This window comes from Apaloderma vittatum, unplaced genomic scaffold (genome assembly GCF_000703405.1).
Source record: "Apaloderma vittatum isolate BGI_N311 unplaced genomic scaffold, ASM70340v1 scaffold1773, whole genome shotgun sequence".
Classification (NCBI taxonomy): domain Eukaryota; kingdom Metazoa; phylum Chordata; class Aves; order Trogoniformes; family Trogonidae; genus Apaloderma; species Apaloderma vittatum.
In genome coordinates this window covers 19,985-39,827 of record NW_009706196.1, presented here as the reverse complement: position 1 = coordinate 39,827, position 19,843 = coordinate 19,985, and the positions used below count along the sequence as shown (strand labels likewise).

The following is a 19,843-nucleotide window of genomic DNA, read 5'->3' as shown; positions in this document are numbered from 1 at the left end:
GGAAGTAGAGTCATAGAATCATAGAATGGTGTGGGTTAGAATGGACCTTAAAGATCGTCTAGTTTCAACCCCCTGGCCATGGGCAGGGACACCTCCCACTCTAGACCAGGTTGCGCACAGCTCGGTCCAGCCTGGCCTTGGACACTTCCAGGGAGGGGACATCCACAGCTTCTCTGGGCAGCCTGTGCCAGGGTCTCACCACCCTCACAGTGAAGAACTTCTTCCTGATGTCTAATGTAAGTCTATCCTCTTTGAGTTTGAAACCATTATCTCTTGTCCTATCACTACACTCCCTGATAAAAGAGTCCCTCCCCATCTCTCCTGTAGCCCCTTCAGGCACTGGCAGGCTGCTCTAAGGTCTCCCTGGAGCCTTCTCTTCTCCAGGCTGAACAGCCCCAACTCTCTCAGCCTATCCTCACAGGAGAGGTGCTCCAACCCCCTGATCATCTTTGTGGCCTCCTCTGGACCTGTTCAAACAGATCTATGTCTTTCTTAACTTGAGTGTCCCAGAGCTGAACACAGTGCTGCAGGTAGGTCTCACCAGAGCACAGGGGTAGAATGACTTCCCTTGACCCGATGGCCATACGTTTGATGCAGCCCAGGATATGATTGGCCTTCTGGGCTGTGAGTGCACATTGTTATTCTAGATACGAGTATGTTATTTCTGTAGAAATTAGATTGGAAAGCAGCGAGCTGTTCTGGTTTTCCAGCTGGGGTGCATGTTTAGGCCAGTTCATTGTGGAAATGAACTCATTCAGTTGAACTCCTGAATGAGCAATGAATAACTGATTGGCACACTGAGACATTAACTCCACAGTGATGCAGTGGCAGTTCAAGGCACTACGATTGCTGTTGTAAAGTCAAGATGAGCCTAGTAATGAGAATATGTATTTTATATATATATTCATATATAGCCAAAATGCCTCTGAAGAGTTCCTGTTAATCATAGTGTAGTAGGATGAGATGTAGAAGGTGCTCTGTTCACAGTTTCACTCTGGACAGCAGTCATATTGCTGTTTTGAGAGAGCATACTATTTTAGCCTACTGTTTAGGTTAGCAGTGTCAGTAAAACATGGCTATGGCTTTTCTTTTCTGCATTTTCTGAATCAAGGATTATAATCCATATATATAGACAACGATGAGTATTTGGATGTTGCTTGGGTTCATGTTGCTTCTGTATTTGTGACTACAAGCCCTGTCCTCATTGTACATCAATGTTCCTGGAGGGCCAGCATTACTCAAGGACAGCAGACCCACAATTCAAACTGAGTAGAGTGAGACTTGCCAGAGGTCAGAGCTGCAAGGTTATGAGAGCCAAGAGTCCAGAAGGAAGCCAGTCAAGCAAATACCTTTTCTCTAAATGACTGTTAAAGGAGCTCTGTGAAAAAAATTCCATCTCATTAAAAAGGATCAGGCAGAAGATACAAGAAGAGGTTTTTTAGGCATTCAGTGTAGACCTTTTCTCCTTCAGGCACCTCAAGAAAAATAACTCCATCATAGAATGTGTTCTGCTCACTTGAGTCTGTTTTGAAATGCAAGCTCTTCTGGAAGTCTGTTTTGCAGTGCATCTTGGCTGTGAAGTTTAAGAACACTACTGAAGCTCTGCCTGAATGTGTTTTTGGCCAGTGTGTCCCTGTGTTCATACACGAATGCACTTTTAGCTAGAACAGCTCTCATGTATATATTCATGCATTTTATTTTGCAGTCTTTCATGCTGTTGAGATCAGATTAATAGGCCTAAGTTGTACGTGTTGTTTCTTCCCATTCTCCATGAATAGTTCTGCTTTTGGGTACTTCTGCTAATGCCACCCGTAGCTGACTACCCTCATGTGACATTTCTTGTATGTTTTACCCTTCTTTTATCCAGTTCCAGGAGCCTCAGCAAGTCGGATGTGCCAAACACCATGTTTCCTCAGTGTTTATAGACCCATAGCTGATAACTTCTGTTCATCAGTACTTCTCAGTTTCCTTTGCTTACATTGATCTTTCCAGATAACTGCTGGAAGAAATTACTTGATCTGCAGTGCAGGGCTCCAGACTGGTGTGTTGGGCCCCTACGTAGGTTTGTTACAACTTCAACACTGAGAAATGCCAAGCATAATCCAGTTTGAAGAGTCTGAGCTCCGTAGGAATAGCATTTTTATTTTCTAGCCTGTGTCTACAAAGTGAGTCTACAGTCAGTGAATTTCTGGAAGAGTATCGTTAACTTTAAATGTTTTGTGTTTTGCAGTATGCTCCTTGTACTGTACTGGTAAGCATCTTAATGTTCTTTATAATTTTTTAGGTTAGTGTGGGTAAGTTTTGCGGGAGTGTATACTAGACACCATGATACTTAAGTCATAATGAGGATTTTTAAAAAGAAAACCTAAAGAAACTACCTTACACAAAGCTACTTACATGAATATTACGGAGTATTTAGTATAACTGTTTTCTTCAGGTAGACTTGATAGTTGCATCAAGTTGCTGCTCCATACAGCTTGAAATAACAAATAAACTTAACATGGGTGTGTCATAATATTTTTTTTTCACATTTTAACCAAGAATGTCAATATTTGATGTAAAGACAACTGCTCTCTAAGACTGTTAGTCTCACTCTCAGATGTTGAAAGTGGAGAGTGCCTGTCAAATCCTTTCCTTTTGGAAGGGCAACCACTACAATTATAAATCAGAGCTTCTTCCAGAGGAAAAAAGAATTTGAAAGTTGTCTTCATGCAGAAGCTAAAAACTTACTGGCCTTTTCAAGGGGTTGGTTGGTAAAACCAAGCCTGGCATGGGTTCCTGGGCTTGGGGTCCAGGCTGTCCTGTGGTCTGTTTGTCACAAGTTCCTCCCAGGTTTTCTGGGGAGGTGGTCATGCATACAGCAACTGGACTGTCTGATATTTGCCTTCAGCCCTTTTAAAGTAAAAAGGAGATGGTGGTCTCAGTTTGTCTTGCGCTTCATCCTCAGTGCAGAACTCATTTAAGAAGTGGCATTTGTCCTAGTTTTAGTATGACATTAAGATCCTGGACATGAGGCAGGACGAGAGGTAATAGGCACAAACTGAAATACAGAAAGGTCTCTCTGAACATTGAGAAACACTACTTCACTGTGAGAGTGACTGAACACAGGGACGAGTTGCCCAGAGAAGAGGTGGAAGCTCCATCTGTGAAGATTTTCCAAAGCCATCTGGACGTGGTCCTGGGCAAGCAGCTCCAGGTGGTCCTGCTTGAGCAGGGGCTTGGATTAGATGACCTCCAGAGGTCCTGTCCCACCTTAACCATGCTGTGATTCTGTGGCCTTTGACCACAGGGGCCGTAGGCACTTCTTTGATGCTTTGAAATAGTTACATGAGGAGCTGATTCCTGTTTCATATACTTGACTGTGGTTAGGCTCAGGCAGCCTGTCCATTTGTGAGTTCTTATATGAATAAAATGTGTGAGATTATCTCTGAGCTAGAGGGACGAGCAGGCTGTTTTGATATCTGGAGCCTTCTGCAAATTAGGATGATTCATAAGCTCTGTAGACGTAGCTTAGCCATTTAAATTCAAGGCCATCCCTTTTCATTTATCTTGTTGCTTGGTGATATCTGCTTACTTGTTCTAGAGCTATATCCAAAGAGGAGACCTCTGTGTGCTAGATATCTGTTCTGCAGTGCTGCTCTTAGAAAGAGTAGAAATATCCATGGAAATTGTTCAGCCCATCATCATGACACTGGCAGCTTGTTTGCTGAGCGTCCTCTTCTGCTTTCTGAAGCTGTGGAAATAATTTAACACACCTAAGGCAAATGTAAATTACAGAATAGACTCTTCTACAGCAATGACACTACCTATATGTCTCTTTGCTAGAAATGCCAGTGAAGTGGCACCACTGATGCTGGTGGCTCAAAATCCTGGGATTGATCCGACAATGATTCATGGTACTTCCTTTGTTCTTAGATAAAGTTCCTCTTCAAAAAAGTTGAACGATAGCATGCTGACAAATTAGCCAAATAAATGAGGCTCCTAAAATTGCAAGATGGAGCTTGCAGTTTCTGTTGTGTGTGGAAGTAATAGCCTGTCGAAATAGCAGCCTGACAAATGTATGCTACAGCAGCAGTTTGCTTGTCAGGTGCTTGTGTGTCATTCACAGCAGATATTTCTAGAGGAAGCATGAATGGGCGTCCCGATTTTAGTAACATGGTTGATTTTTTCTGAGGTTATTTGCTGTGGATTTCTTGTTCTTTCTGGTGGTAAGGCAAGGTTGGTTTGTGCTTCAAACATGCAATTGAAAATCCCTCTTCTAGCAAATTAGACCTGTGGTGCTCAGCAGCAGATGTTGTCTGTGGGAAGCAAATATCCTCTTCTTTTCTCCTTTCCACTTTCTCTTTTCTGTTCCAAATGGATCATGAGGGGCTGACAGCAGGCCCCACAAAGGGCAATGCTGTGACCAGCCATAACCTTGTGTACTATTTCCCTCCCCACGGCAGCAGGGTGGCACTATTCAAGATCAGTGTGTAACACCGTGGGCTCTGGAGACGCAGGGGCTGTTGGGGAGCACGCAAGCATTGCTGCTGGGGAGTAGAAACAGGGTTTAAGTGTGTGAGGCAGGTAATGGGATATAGCACCTCGTAGCCCAGTAAATCAGTACTAGCAAGCTTTGTAAAGATGACGTGAAAGGTTTTTCTGGATGTTTTCAGATCACCAGTAATGTTTACCTGTGTGTGTGACTAAGAACAGCTGGCAGCTGCTCCCACAGTCTGCCGGTAGTGCTGTTGGTGGCATCTAGGCAAAGTCAGGGATATCCTCTTTTGGAGGTGGTTTCCTGATCTCGACTGTAAAACCAGCTGATGATTTTGTTCCTCCGAGTTAATCGCTGATGATAAGCACGCTGAGCAATTCCAATGCAGACAGTTCCATTCTTTTCTGTAATTTCTTCAGCGCTGAATCTGTATTTGTGTGTAGAGCATGGTTGGATTTCTTGACGTCAGCAGGTGTCAGATGAAGAAAGACTGTGCGTTGGATATTGCAGTTAGCTATGATTGTGGTATCACTTTGCTGTGGAGTTTTGTGGTGTGGGAGTCTGTATGGAAATGGGATTAGATGTGGCTGTCTGGCACCACTTTCTCTTGGAAGGGTGTGCAACTTTGAGTAAACTTGAATAAATTGCTGGAAGTGCGTGTTCACGGCTTCTGGCACAGATTAATTTCTCTACACAAACTCCAGGAGAGGTGCTGTTTCTGTGCTGGTATGTTGGTTTCAACTGGTTGGGGAAAAGAAAGCAGTGGCAGTGTAAATGCAGAATAATTTAGGCTAGAAGGAGCCTCAGGAGGTCATGCCTCTGCTCAAAGCAGGATCACTTTTGTTATGAATGTATTTATAAACTTCTTTTCTTTAACATCCTTTTCACCAGCCTGCTTGTACTTGGTTAATGTCCGTGCAAACGTGTATTTGGCAGTACCGGCTCCAAATGAGCACATTAAGTGAGGTGAAGAATGAATGCATACGGGTCATGACTGAATTACTCAGACAGAAACTTGTTGCAAAAAAAATCTCATCTTTAGCCACTAGTCTCACCTGCCTGCTCAAAAGAGTGTCTATATGAACTGCAAAACATTTCCGTGGTACAAAGGGTGTGCCAAGATTAAGTGTTTAAATTCTCTGGCTTCCAAGAAGAATGATACTGGAATGCAACTGCTGAATACTGTTTGTCTTGCTGATGAGAATTTGTTTGAAAAAAACTGTTGTATAATCCAGGGAACAATATCAAAGGTAATAGGTAGATTGTCCTTGAGCTTTTTTTGACGCAGGGGTAATGTCACCTTTGTCAGCACTTGGCAGTCTTCTGTTTTAGCTCAAGTAGAATTTGAAGGTTAATGGTCTAAGTGTTTCAAAGATTCCTGTCTTCTTAATTATAATTTCTGTTGCTTTTTCTGTTGTCCTTTATAGCATGGTGTTTATATTTCTTAAGGTAATTAGCTAACTGTTTAGGTGCTTTTAGCACATGGTGGAAGTTTAATAAGTATAACTGTTTTATGAATATTATGTATATAAAATCTGTACCTAGATTTTCAATTATTTAGCTGGTTCAGGGAAGGAAAAGTGTCTGAAGTGGCTTAGCAGTCAGTGTAGCATACCTGTTTGCAATTGTGTAGAGCCTTTAAAAGGTCTGTGATTCTTGGCTGCTATGTCCATGTAACTTATTTAATGAACTGGTCGGTGTAAACTGACTGATATGTATATGTAAGTAATGGAATGCTTATAAAAGCATGTTTCTTTATTGAGATAAAACACCTGGGTTTTTTGTAGCTTCTATTTATATTACTGAAGAGCACTTACTGTAGTGATCAGCTTCTATAAAATCAATTTATGTCTTATAGCTTGCGTTGAAGGGATCTAACTATGCTGGTCTGCTGGAGCGGCATCGCATTCATACAAAAAATGTGGAACATGTTGTCGACAGTTTACGGTAAGAATGTATATATGATGAGGATTTCAGAAGCAGTACAAATATCCATGGATTGTGTAAAACAACAAAAGTAAGCTTTGTGCTACAAGTGCTAATAAAATAGGAATACTGAAAGCAGTATGATACAGATGAGCAGTCATTCCTGAAATAAATGTAATATGAACTAGCTCAGTTCACTTAACTAACGCACTGTGTTATTGTCCTGAAAACAAATGAAAAAGATGTAAAGGATTTGTTTGAGTGTCAAATGCTTCTAAGCCAAATACCACTGTAATTAGTCCTTAATTACATATCAGTTTTTCAGAAGGATGTGACAAGGAACAATATAGGACACATTCAGACATTTTCTGCACTTTATAGGAATGAGAGGATAGAAGTTCGTCTCGTTAAACGTCGAGAATATAATGAAGAGACAGTTCGGTGGGCAGATGCTGTTATATCAGCAGGAGGTACGACTTTGTGGAAGGGAAGTATTTGTTTGAGTATGTTTTATTAGATACATTGTTCAAAAATATTTTGTAGTGTGTGAAGCATCTAAAGGTGTGCATGTTTTGAAAACTAATTGCTTATATAGCTGTTTGAAAATAGGACAAAATTCAGTAGTTGTGACCATCTCCTCTACCTCTAATACCTAAAATTGTATTATTAGGAAGTGAATCCCAGTGCGTGACCACTGTGGAAATCTTTAACTGTCTTGTGTAAAGCAGTGTAAACTGTGGAATTTACTGGAGTTTTCAATTAAAGAGGATAAATGCTTGCTGTCATTTGATTATACATAGCCATAAACCCTGTGCTTTGTTTTTTGGCATGTGAGGTGGAGACTACCTTTTCCTCCCCTTACTCAAAATGTCTTTGTGCCTTGCACACTTAATTCAAGTGACTGAAGTACCTAGCTGGATGGTAGAGGTGAAAGCATTTGAGGTCTGAACAGCCTGTGCCACTGATGAGAGCTATTTCAATGAAGCAACAGCGCAACTAACCTGATTGTTTCTTTTTGACATTGGATCTCAGCAGTTCATCTGGTGTTATTTTTATGGTTTGCTGCAAGTCCCGCAGTGTGTTTCTGGGCTCTAACATAACATTCGGTCATCTATTGCAGTTAGACCAGACCACTGCTATGCGTTGCTCTCCTCTCCACTGGTCTACTATGCCCTTAGCTACTAGTTATCATGCAGAATGGGTAGAAAGGGATTTCTGTACCTTTGTGAAGAATCCTAATAAATTCCTGTAGATCTGAAAGATCTCCTCTAAGCTGGAAGATTAAGGTGCCAGTTTGGCTGAGGCAGCATTTGTCATGGTCATGAGGCAAGCGTCTGGGAAGAGATACATCATCTGAGATTTCCAGAGCTTATCTCTTGGTGCAGACTGATTCATGTTATAGTTGTCCTTCTGCTTAAGAGACAGAAAAGAGTATCAGTATCTGAAGAAGCAGTGCACGTAAAGATTTCTACTTCAACAGTTTTAGTTAAGACTTCTTTTCCAAGTGTGCCTATTTGGGGCCAAATCGCCCTGGCATGTATAGCTGCCAGATAACGTGTACTTTATGCAGTCATGTCTTCCATCTTGAATCCAGTTGTCACTACTCTGCTTTGAAAGGTGTCACTAGCTTAGTAGGCTCATGTTATTTTTGTGCAGCTCACCTGATGGATAGTTGGTATAAAAGCACACAGTGGTAATGCTGCAGTACGTTTGAGACTGTTTTGTTTGGGATACTAGAATGTGAAGTGAAACTAACTAACTTTTCTTTTTCTGTAGGTGATGGTACAATGTTGTTGGCAGCCAGTAAGGTCTTTGATAAATCTAAACCAGTTATTGGAGTAAATACTGATCCTGAAAGGTAAAAACAAATTTGGGATAGCAGTGCTTCATTTAATATCAGGAACAATATGCATCTGTTTTCATGATGCATGAGGCATGCCTGTAGCCTTTGGCAGCATAAATTTCTGGTTTAGTGGATTGTAGATGTCAAGTGAAGCTACAGTTTAGTTAGAAGAGTTTCCATATTGAGTTACCATGTCTCATCTGAGAGGACATTAAGTAGTATTGGATAATGGCATTTAGTTGTCCTATTATAAACTCCACACAAGTTGTGTCCCCCTAGTAATAAGGTCAATTTGGGCAGGTAGATGCAGATCATTATTACTACCTAGTAGGTGTAACCTTCAAATGAATGACAAAAAAACCTCAATATTCACCAATGCTCTATCTGCTGAGATTTCCAGACTTAAGTTTCTGCTTTTGGTATTACCAGTTTATTTAATCTTAGTAGGTAAGAACGTAGTGACAAAAATCTTTAATTCCTCCCATACTTTACTCCTCTTCTAAAACTTTTCAAATGCTGTGACTAGATATTCTACAGTATCAAGCCTGAATAGCAGGATTCACATAACGAGTGCCTTCAGGTTATCAAATATCACTCATGAAAGGGGAGCAGTGTTTAGTCTTCTGGCTTTGACATGAGATTCTTTTGATTTTAATAATGTTGCTTACCTATCTTCTATCACTAGCTTGTGAGTCTATAAAGGAGATTCACTTTCTAAGTTGCAAGGTTTATTACGCTTGAATTCCTTGCCTAAACTATATTAGGAGCTATATTAGTACCTGCATATTCCATGATTACTAGCTGAACAATCATTTTTTAGGTAAAATGTGGGAGAAATATCCTATGTCTCACACATACACCCCACGAGCTGGAAGATGTATATTGTTGTTGATGTACTATAAGGTAAGAATAGTATAGATATATAAAGGTCAAAGTGTAGCTTTGTGTCACAGCTTCACGTAGCAGAAGGAGGTGTTTGGTTGGGTTCTTTTATGTTTTAGTTTGTCTTTCTTGATTTGTTTTTTAAAGGTACCAAAACTTAATACTTACACTGTCATTTTTATTGTCCTTTTTTGCTACCAGATCGGAGGGTCACTTATGCTTGCCTGTGAGATACACGCACTCGTTTCCTGAAGCACTACAGAAGCTTTACCGTGGTGAGTTCAGGTAGGACTCCCTGATCTTTGGCTTTCCAAAACGTATTATTGTTGGAAAATACTTAATGATATGCAATTCCTAAGAAGCAGACAATGCTTAGTAAAATCTTAATGCCTCAATTCATGAATTCTGGGTAGATGTTTACCACATGGAAAAATAGGTTTATGGTCAAGAGTGAGTTTGGAATACAAAGAATGAAATTGACTGCCAGTTTCTGCAAAAAGGCTTTTGTTTTGACCTCCAGTAACTGATTTTTTTCTTCTAACTTAACAAATTCATACATGAAGAACTGCAATCTTGTAAAGGGTGTATTGGTGTACATATTTAAACACTCAAAAGCATATGTGGTACAGTAACGGGCCATACTAATAGAAGCTAGTGAAGCCTATACAGTTAGGAAACGGTCAGTGTGTTGCACCTGTGACTTTGGTAATTAGAGTGGCCTAAATTTTGTTAACAGATTAGCATAAGGCATAGCTTTTCTTTCTGCTGAAGAAAGCGTGATGGTTTCAGTGCTAGATATTCTTAAAAAAGCAGTATCTCACTTGAATTAAGAAGGAGGCAAGCTGAATTTTAAAAGACAGACTAGGGAATTGGATTTTAATAACTTTTTTTGAAAAAGAGACACTGTTCTGTGTTGTATTAACATTCCAGAAGGGGATGGCAAATGATCAACCAGATCCAAGTCATTTACATGAAAATATATTGCAGTTTGGTTTTGTTTGTACCTATCTTGTATTTAGGTTGTAGCTTGAAGTGTCACTGGTTGTGTGCCATATAGAAGTTCTGAAATGAGGTGAATAGAGTCTTCAGATTTGATTATAAAAAATTGAAGGGGTTTCAGTAGGTATTACTAAATGAAAAGGTACTTTCAACTCACATATTCTGAGACAGAAGCTTTTAGCTCTCCACTATGCCAAGTTGCTGAGGTAAAGCTGGTAGAACTGATGGAGGTAATGTCCCTTGATAATATTTAAGCTTTAAAATGGGTAGGTAAGTGGATCAGCCTGTTTGGAAAAACTGCTGGTGGCTCAGAGCTGCTTAAGGACAATTAGGTGCCAGAGACTGGAAAATGGGGATTTGATTGTCTTTTATCCTTATCACTGAAGTGTCAGTCAGTGCAACAATCTAAGCCTTATAGTCCCATGAAACAACCACCGTTACTGATTTATAAAGGACAAACTATACCAGATTGCACGTGATGGGTTTTTTTGATGGTCAGTGGTGTAACAGGATCTCAGAATAGGTGTACAGCTCCATGTTCTAATTTTGTGGGAGTTTTGACATGTGCTAGCATGAGTTTTGTAAGGAGGCTAGCATAATGACACTCATTGCATGCTGTCTGCCTGACTGCCTAAAACCATACTTGGAATTCAGTGGCAGATGGGTTTTGAATGAGGTTTTATAGGGATGACAACAAGGCAAAACTAGTAATGTAGTGATATAAAGCATAAGCCTTGCTGTAATTTCAGGAAATATGTAAGATGGTTGCTGTCATCCAAACATCAACAGTATGAACTGGGAAAAAATATGTTTATAACAATCCCTTGTGATTTGCTTTCTTAATCAAAACTATTCTAAATTGTAAGAGGAAAAAAAATTGATACCTCCTCTAGGCAAAACCAAAAAATCTGAATTTTGTAACAGCATGAGGAAGAATGCCTTTTCTATCCTTCTCTTTCTTCGTTTGATTTCCTCTTAAGCATCCTAATTCCTAGGCTAAGAGGTATTTTTAAAATGAGAGGATATTTGTGGCCTTCGTATATAAAGAGGTGCATAGAGCTGCTTTTCTGGATATCTACAAATGTAAGCAAAACATGGTAAAAATACAGCATATATTGCTGTATAAATTCCCAAGAGTTTATTGTTCTCAAAATCATTGCATCAGTCATGAATTCATAAGGTAGGATCACATGCCTAAAAAAATGTGTTATCTGTAATGTTTGTAGACTACTTTTGGCCTGTGTCCTCTTACTTTACACACTTAAAACCACAATATAGCAAATTGGTAAGTGTCATAAATTTATATTTTAGTATTATTAACTCTCTGAAGTTAGAAATTTTAGTGAAAGCTATAAAACTTGAAATGTGACTTGGAATATATTTAACTGTTAGTCTAAAGATGCTCTAGTTTGATACTGAAGACTTTCTGATCGTATCTAATTTGGTAATGAATATTCCAGCTACTTATACCAATTTCTTTTTCCTCTCTAAGGTGGCAGTGGCGGCAAAGAATCCGACTGTATCTTGAAGGAACTGGTATTAACCCAATCCCTGTAGATTTACATGAACAGCAGCTAAGCCAAGAGCAACACAGCAGGGCTCACATAAATGAAAGATTTCAGGATCAAAGTAGGTTAAAATTTGACAAGAATATAATCACCTTGATATGATAACTTGGAATAGCAGATAAAGATTTGTAAGAGCTGAAGTGTTTGAAGTCTGTTCACCATATTTGAGAGGCAGGGAGAGACAGCTCTCATTAGCTAAAGACCCAGATTACAGTTTTTAGAATGGAGTATTTTTTGTTTCTGTATGTTTACTCTGGACATACACTTAGAACCAGTTTTCAGTATTAACATTTCTTTAGTAATGTGTTTAAATAGTGTTACCTGCTGGCAAAATACTGCTTTTTAAAAATGCTGTCTCTAAAGGTTACTATAGACACTTGGGGTTACCGCATGAACCCTGCGTTTAGCCGCTCCATAGTAAAAGCATGTATATGTGAGTGCATGTGCTCTTAGCTTGTGCTAAATTTGAGGTGGGTTACTTCACAATGGAAAAAGACTGCCAGCAAGCAAATGAGAAATTAGAAATGAGAAAATCTCCCTGGGCAATTCTTTGATCATCAGACACCTTTGACTGTTCTCTTTGTGATGGATGCATGATTCTATCCTTAACCTGTGTCTAGCACTGTATTTCCTCACTGAGGGGTCCTTGGTCAACTTGCATGATTTGTTAATCCCCCTTAATTACCCTATGGTATAAAGTTCTTTGAACTTTATCAGAAATGTTTGTTAAGTCACTGTCAGTGAGTTTAACTAGGCTGGAAGAGTGACTGACAGAAGATAAGGCTTCAGTCTGTCTCGTTGCCCATGAGATTTCAGGGAAAACAATGTCTGAACATAAGTGTCATTGCCTTATGGACCTTGGTTCAAATATTTGTACTCTCCAGTAAAGGACAGTGACTGAGCACAGACTAAATCAGTGAAAAATTGAGTCCTTGAAAATGGACCACTAAGTCTAGAATACAAAACCAGGCAGCAGAGTATGTCCTTCAGTAAGCTTTGTATTGTTTTTGAAAATCTATTTTATAGAGCCATGATTCAAAACCATTATTTTCAATATCTGCAGGATCTGACATCTCTGGTCCACATCTTTTACCAGTGAGAGCACTGAATGAAGTCTTCATTGGAGAATCTCTTTCATCCAGGTATGTTCAATGTTGTTGCAGCAGGGCACGGCTCACGTAATTTCTTTTTACGGTGTTACAATGGGCAATCAGTGATGGGATGTCTTTGCTGTGAAACTTCCGTTCTAATCTGTGAATATGTAACACTGAACGTATAGTTGCTGATTACAAAGTGTAATTTCAGAGATGTAAGTGCAGTGATGTTACTTGCTCATTTTCCACCTTCCTGTCTAGCCATTCTTTTGTCTCTTATTATTCTTCACTGGTTTTTTTCCTCTTCATGGTTTTACTCCTTTCCTGGTTAGTTCTTATGTAACCAAATGCCTTCAGTTACTGTCTTTACACTGAACTGAAGATTTAAATATCTGTACTTAAATTGCCTCCTCTCCTGCATCCCTTCTAAATAGATTTTCATAAGCTTTTAAGCATGACCAAGCAGAAATAGCTTTGAGCATGACCAAGCAGAAATAGCTTTTAGCATGACCAACTACTCCTTTCCCTGTCACTCTGTGATTAGAGGCAAAGGTATCAGCCTGCCTTTGGCAGAAACTTCGTTATTGTGGGAGAACACTTACTTCCTTGTTTTAACAAATGACTTTATATCAAATCCTGGTAATGCATAATAATGCAGGATACCTTTTTGATTGTCCTTTCTGTCCAGAAGATGAATGCATTTCTGCCAGCCAAATGACAACAAGGGTGTGGGGAATGTGATTTGGTCTGCGGGAAAGCAGTTAAAACATGACCTTTGTTGAGGATTTGGCCAAACTTTTATTTATGTCCTTTTTCGCTTTATTCTGTATATATTTTATTTTTTGGTTTTTTGTTTTCTTGAACTTTAGAGTGTAACATCTTCTTGTGTTTGCATAGTGCCTGGGACACTGTGATTGCTGCTGGAAACAGTATAAATGTTCCATGAGTGCTTTATCTTCCATCTGGACTGCAGCCTCAGACTGACAGAAGGAATTAGTCTCAAAGAGATACAAATTTTGCTCTCCACTAAATCAAGCCTAATTTTATCAAGATTCTAAAAAGTTTCTTTAACATACAATGATAAAGGAACCCAAAGCTGCTTTCCAACACTTTGCAATAGCCCTCTAACTTCTGAGTGTCACAAATACATTGTGCTCTTTGATTTCAGTATCTCTGAGAAGCACTGAGGAGCACAATGCCTGTCGGAACAAATCTCTAGTAATAAATGTTGTGTAAATAGGACCTTACACTGGAAGACTTAAATAATCATTTCAGAGAGAGGAATCTTCTGTAAGGTTCAAATATACAAGTCTGCTGTATATTAAGACAAAATTACTCTAGGTGCTTCTTTCAAGTTCTTATTCTGCATATCAGTTAAGAAAATGGAAGGAAAAATATAGAAAATGCACCTTTCATACCCAGCTTGCAAAAATTATCTTAAACTGAACCAAGCTGTGCAGCTCCTGTAATTTGCTTACAGTTCTTTAATAGTCACATTTTCTCAAGAGTGAGTACACGTAATTCCTGTAGTTAACTAAGTCTAAACTGTTTGACACCAGATATTCAAGAGGTGTATTCTTAGTCAATTCAGACTGAAACATTCATCACCTAAACCAGCTCAGTAAGCTCCCTTTACTAAGAAAGATGAAGTTCAGTCATGCTGAACACAGTGGGTGTTGTTTTTCTAGAGGTTATCTGTTAATCTGAAGACTATATCGTACTGTTTGAATCACTTAGTTATGCACCCCTGGATGTTTTGAAACTTACAGAGAGAAACTGTCTATTCTCTATAGGCTTAACATTAGGAATCCCCTGATATATGAATAATACCAGGCAAAATGATGATTGTGCCCCAAGACTTACTACACTTGAATTTTAGGAAGAAGTTACCATGGAGAGAAATGTAAGCCTTCTAACTGTTGTAAAACTAAAACTGTTCGTGAAGAATCACAGTGGATTTTAGTTACTGAAGTGATCAAGACTTCAGCTTGAAGCCATGCTATTACTTACTGACGTTGGAGAGCCTTACTCCTTAGTGTTCCCTGATGTAGTTTTTATGAGACCCAAACACAGCATTAAATACAGTTTTGCAGTAGTTCAACAATTATGCAAGGAAGGTAATGTATTTGTAGTTTCATTTGTAAATCCAGCAAACCTGGCTTCTGTACAAAGCTATTCCCAGATGAACCACCAGAGTTCCTTGTGTGTAATTTAATACAAAAAGTGGCTGCAGAAAAGCTGCTTACAAATTCGTGCTGTAAATCACTTTTATCCATTACAAAAACTGCTACAAAACAGTGAATCAAAAGTGGCTGCCAGAGCTGTTCAAAGCCTGTGAAATTGTCATCCAGATTTGAAACTAGCCCCTCCAAGTTTTTATGTACCTGATAAGGCTGTGTGTTCTGTCTTATTCAGGGAGAACTTTAAGTCCTGCAAACCCAGTTTTAAATTCTCGCTTCATAGGGCCTCCTATTATGAAATATCAGTTGATGATGGTCCTTGGGAAAAACAGAAGAGTTCAGGGCTTAATGTGTGTACCGGAACAGGATCAAAAGCATGGTAAGTACATGTTGCTGCTTTGATATAAAATATCACTTTGGATAAGCCGGATGGATCTATTTTGCTTAAATGTTATGCCCATACTGAGACTCCCTTGAGCAATGGGTAAGTCAGTGCATGTCAGTTATGTCAAAACGATAACACTTGATATAGTTCAGAGCTTGAGCACCACTCACTTGTAGGTACGGAGAGCACAGTTGAAAGGGCAAGGAGCTGAGGCACTGAGAACTTGAGTGTAATTTTGGTCACAGATGTTTAATGCCACATATGGAGATGAATAGTTGGGGGTGGAGAGGGAAGGAGATTCTGCTCTGAACTGCAGAGCATATTCAAGGAATCTCTGAGCTACTCTTGTTGGCTAAAATGCTTAGATGAAGTAGCTCAGAAAACTTAAAAAATCTAAGCTCTAGTAAGAATGGGAGAACATGCACTTGGAGAGGTTAAGTGTTCTCGGGCACATTCTCTTTCCAAGCCTCTTGCTTCTTTCAGACTTAATTGAAGGTGCACAGTCTCTTTGCCAAAATACTGCCCTTACACAAAGATGGGCATATCTAAGCAGAGCTGTGCTAGATTAATCAAAGAGGTAAATTGTCTTCAGTTTAAACAAGCTGCAGTACTGCGTACAAGTCTAATCAATTTAGTTTTGAGATGTGACAGACGTGTTGCAGTGAGAACTCTTTTGGAAATCTGGTTGTGCTTGTATTTGAAAGTTGTACAACAGAGCCTGAATTTATTTAGCAGGCTAAGACGGACTAAAACTGAAGCTTTTAATGAAATTCAGAAGTGAATATTCATGCTGTAACCATAGTTACGGGATTTTACTCTTCATTGTAATTCAGAATTCTGTATTCAGTCAGCATAACTTAGTTCTAGAAGCTGCCAAGGATAAAATTGGCAGACTTCTACAGGAACTTTCCTAGTGTTCTGTACCTTGGGAATGTACAGTCTTGGTTCAAAGCTGTTCTTATGCCTTTCATTTGTTTACACACCCTGTAATGAGCAATGCCAGCGGCATGGACAAAACTCTGCCGTTGCCCATCTCTGTGGCTGTAATCAGTGTGTACTGCTGGACTTCTCTAAACTGAGGCCAAGCCTCAGTGGAGTGATCTTTCTTAGCCTGTGGTGTAGGGGTTGTCCTGTTCAGACCACTTCAGACTGAGAGGCATTTAAATGTCCAACTGCTTCCTTCGACTGCCAAAACTTGCATAAGAAGGATATCTAGCTGGGAGAGAGAACAATTTCAAACTGTGCATCTCAGTTTCTTGCTAGTATCTGCTCAGGCTGGCAGGTGGGCAGGAAGTATAAGAGCAGGAGCCTTGGACAACCACGCTCAGCAGCTCTGTAGCCTGTTAAATGTATAGTGGATGTCTGTTGGAGTCTGAGGTGTTTTACTGCCATGACACAAGTGCTGAAATGAGGATTTTAAGCTATACTGAGATCTGGGCAACTGAGATGTTCACAGTACTGCTGCACAGAGGCTGTGATGAGTACGTGATGTCTTTTTGAGCCTGGGCACAGGAGGGAGACTTACACTGGAGTTCAGACTTGGGTCAGAACAGTGCTTTATGCTGACTCATTGTGCATCCCAGCGTGACAAATGCAAAGTGTCCAATTTGACTGTTCCTTTCCTGTGTACACTGATTCCAGTGGGATTCAAGCCCACATCTTAGGCTATGGACAAACAGGCACAATATTTGTGAAGAATTATTGTGTCTCATAAGTGAGAACTAACAGGAGAAATTAATTATCAAGAGGTGTGTAGAAGGAATGAAGCAGCTTCAGTGTTTGTTAATGCAGACTTAAATCCGCAATTACTGGGGTTTTAAGACAGGATGATTATTCTAATAAGGTGACTACATCCTGTGTACCATCCTCTTCTTTCTTGAAGACTTCACTTAATGGATTAAGCTTTACAAAGCCACAGGTAGATGTCAAGCCAAGAATTAATTTAAGGCTTTTTTTTAAGAAACTGGATGTCAGCTCACACTTAATAGCATTCCTTATTTTTTTTCTCTCTGATAGTGAACATAGTTCTTCATCTGTATGCAAGATTTTTGTTCTGTTTTTATTTTGTTTTTCTCTCAAGTTGTATTGCTTAGCAAACAAAACTTCTGCTTCTCTCTCTAGGTCCTATAATATTAACAAGGTAGCACATCAAGCTGTTGAAGAGATCCTCAAGATCGGTGAGTGAACACTGTGGCATTACTAGCCAAATTTGCATAAAGATACACCTTTCTAATTGGGGATCTTTCTCTTGGCTCAACAGCTAAAAAGCATGGAAGTTGGAATATGCCATTGAACACCGAAATAGTACAAAAAGGTTAGTGAGAAAGGCAAGATTTCTTGAAGGTATCTTAACCTTCACCAGATCGTTTTGTTTGTCCCTTTTATACTCATCATCGCTTTCAGACTTCTAGTGCTCTTGTAATATTAGTCCTGCTTATGAACTTCATTTAGGCACATTTAGTGAAAAATGTCTGTCTTCTGGCTTTAGTATGTGTAGATCTTCAGGAGAATTTCAGTTCTCCTAAGGTTTGAGACACTTAATATTAAATCACCTGAAAAGAGTTGTTTTTTGTCATGCAATGGAACTAAAAGGAGTCTTCTGTAAAATTAATTTTTTTGCAGGTGAAGGCTATTAAACATCTGACAAGATTCAGTATTAGGGAATGTATGTTTCTGAGAACAACTTATTTTCTTTGGAAGAACTAATGGCTGATTTCTTTATTTACAGTAACAAATGATTACAATGAGTCCCTGCTTTACAGTCCAGAAGAGCCAAGGATGTTTTTCAGTGTTCGAGAACCTATTGTCAACAGAGTTTTCTCAAGTAGCCGGCAACGTGGCTTCTCTTCAAAGTAAGTGTTGGCTGTGGCAGTCACTGAAGAGTTACTTCATTCTATGTATGAGTTATCCAGGAGTTTCCCTTGAAGTATTCCAGCATCCAGTTTGTGTTTTGAGGGGCTTGAGTACTGTTCTCCTAACAACAGGAGGAACATGGTTCCACGTCGTTCCCTCATTATGAGACACAGGCATTGACAAACTGGAGTGAATTCAGGAAAGGGCTATTGAGATGATTAGGGGGCCAAAACACATGGTGTGTAAAGGAGAGGCTCAAACTGTGCTTTTGTTTAGCCTGGAGGAGACAGGACTGAGGGTGGATCCAGTTCCTGTCTTCAGCTACCGATGGATGGTTACAGAGGAGACTGAGTCAAACTCTTTTCAGAGCAAAATATGAGGCAACAGCCATGATTTAATAGGATGCAAGATTCTGATAAAAAAAAGGATATTTTTTTCACAATGAGAATGGTCAGGCAGCAGGTTCCCAGTGATTGTGCTGTTACTGTGTTGGACATACTCCAGACTTGACAGGGCAAGGGCCTATGCAACTTAGTCTCTCTCTGAAGTGAGGCCTGCTTTTAGTGGAAGATTGGAGTAGATGCCTTTCCAAACTAAATTATTTGGTAATTCAGTAATTTTAACTTCGGGCACTTGTACCAGTGGAGGTGTAGATTAGATATTAGGAAAATTAATTCACAAAAGGAGGTATCAAGCACTGGAATCAGCTGCCCAGGAAAGTGGTAGAGTCACCATCCCTGAAGGTATTTAAAAGATGTGTAGATGTGGTGCTTAGGGACATGGTTTTGTGGTGGACCCGGCATTGTCACATTAAAGGTTGGGCTCGATGATCATAAAGGTCTTTTCCAACCTAAACCATTCTATCCTTCTGTGGTTTTTCTGGAGCTTGCCACAATTAAATATAAACACATGCAACTGTTAGTAGTATGTTCAGAACAGCTCTGTTAAGAATAATGCAATACTTTTGTATTAATTAAATGTTAATTTAACCTTTTATATCAGAACAAATGTCTAAAGGAGCTCTGACTTGAAGGAGACTCAAATTCTGCTCCTTTTGAGCTGCATCAGTGCTAAAACAGTTTATGATCTAGTAATAAAGGACATCTCTGGCTACTGGGATTGAATATTACCGTATTAAATGCCCACTGTGTATGTGTCATATCTTTAAATGTTTACTGCTTCTTAGTGATTTGGATCTGGAAGTTCTAAAGAGTGAGTAACTTTTAAGAGATGGTAAGAGGAAAGGCGTTCAGTCCTCTCCGAACCCTTTGGATTCTAGTCCTTAGTACCATGCTAAATTCTTAAGCATGCTCCCATATGATGAAGCATTTCCTGACCCCCACACAGGAACGTCCAAGAATTCGTCTTATTGTTCAGATAAGTGCTTATGTGAAGTACTTAAGTTTTTAAAGCTATTTTGTAAAAACTTGTTTTTTTTGGTTTTTGCAGAGTTTGTGTCCGATCCCGTTGTTGGGATGCATGTATGGTTATAGATGGAGGAACATCTTTTGAGTTCAATGATGGGGCGATAGCTTCAATAATGATTGATACAGAGGATGCACTGTGCACTGTTCTGCTGGAAGAATGAAGGACCCTAGTGTCTTCTGCTGAAACTATTCTGGATCCAGAGGGGGAA

The 19,843-nt window shown here is 39.5% G+C and overlaps 1 protein-coding gene across 2 annotated transcripts; it reads left to right on the top strand.

Moving 5' to 3' along the window:
- The first annotated feature begins 6,341 nt into the window (after positions 1 to 6,341).
- NADK2 (NAD kinase 2, mitochondrial) lies at positions 6,342 to 19,795 on the top strand. Of its 2 annotated transcripts, XM_009865674.1 has the most exons (11): positions 6,342 to 6,424; positions 6,785 to 6,873; positions 8,180 to 8,261; positions 9,330 to 9,413; positions 11,620 to 11,756; positions 12,759 to 12,837; positions 15,253 to 15,348; positions 17,476 to 17,531; positions 17,615 to 17,668; positions 18,083 to 18,206; positions 19,657 to 19,795. In XM_009865674.1, the coding sequence occupies exons 3-11, from the start codon at positions 8,191 to 8,193 to the stop codon at positions 19,793 to 19,795; spliced, it is 840 nt and encodes a 279-aa protein (XP_009863976.1). In that variant the 5' UTR covers positions 6,342 to 6,424; positions 6,785 to 6,873; positions 8,180 to 8,190. The 2 variants fall into 2 exon arrangements, with proteins under 2 accessions (XP_009863976.1, XP_009863975.1); XM_009865673.1 differs by lacking the exons at positions 6,342 to 6,424; positions 6,785 to 6,873 and adding an exon at positions 14,863 to 14,884 and having other exon boundaries at positions 8,191 to 8,261; positions 15,182 to 15,348.
- The last annotated feature ends 48 nt before the right edge of the window (positions 19,796 to 19,843 follow it).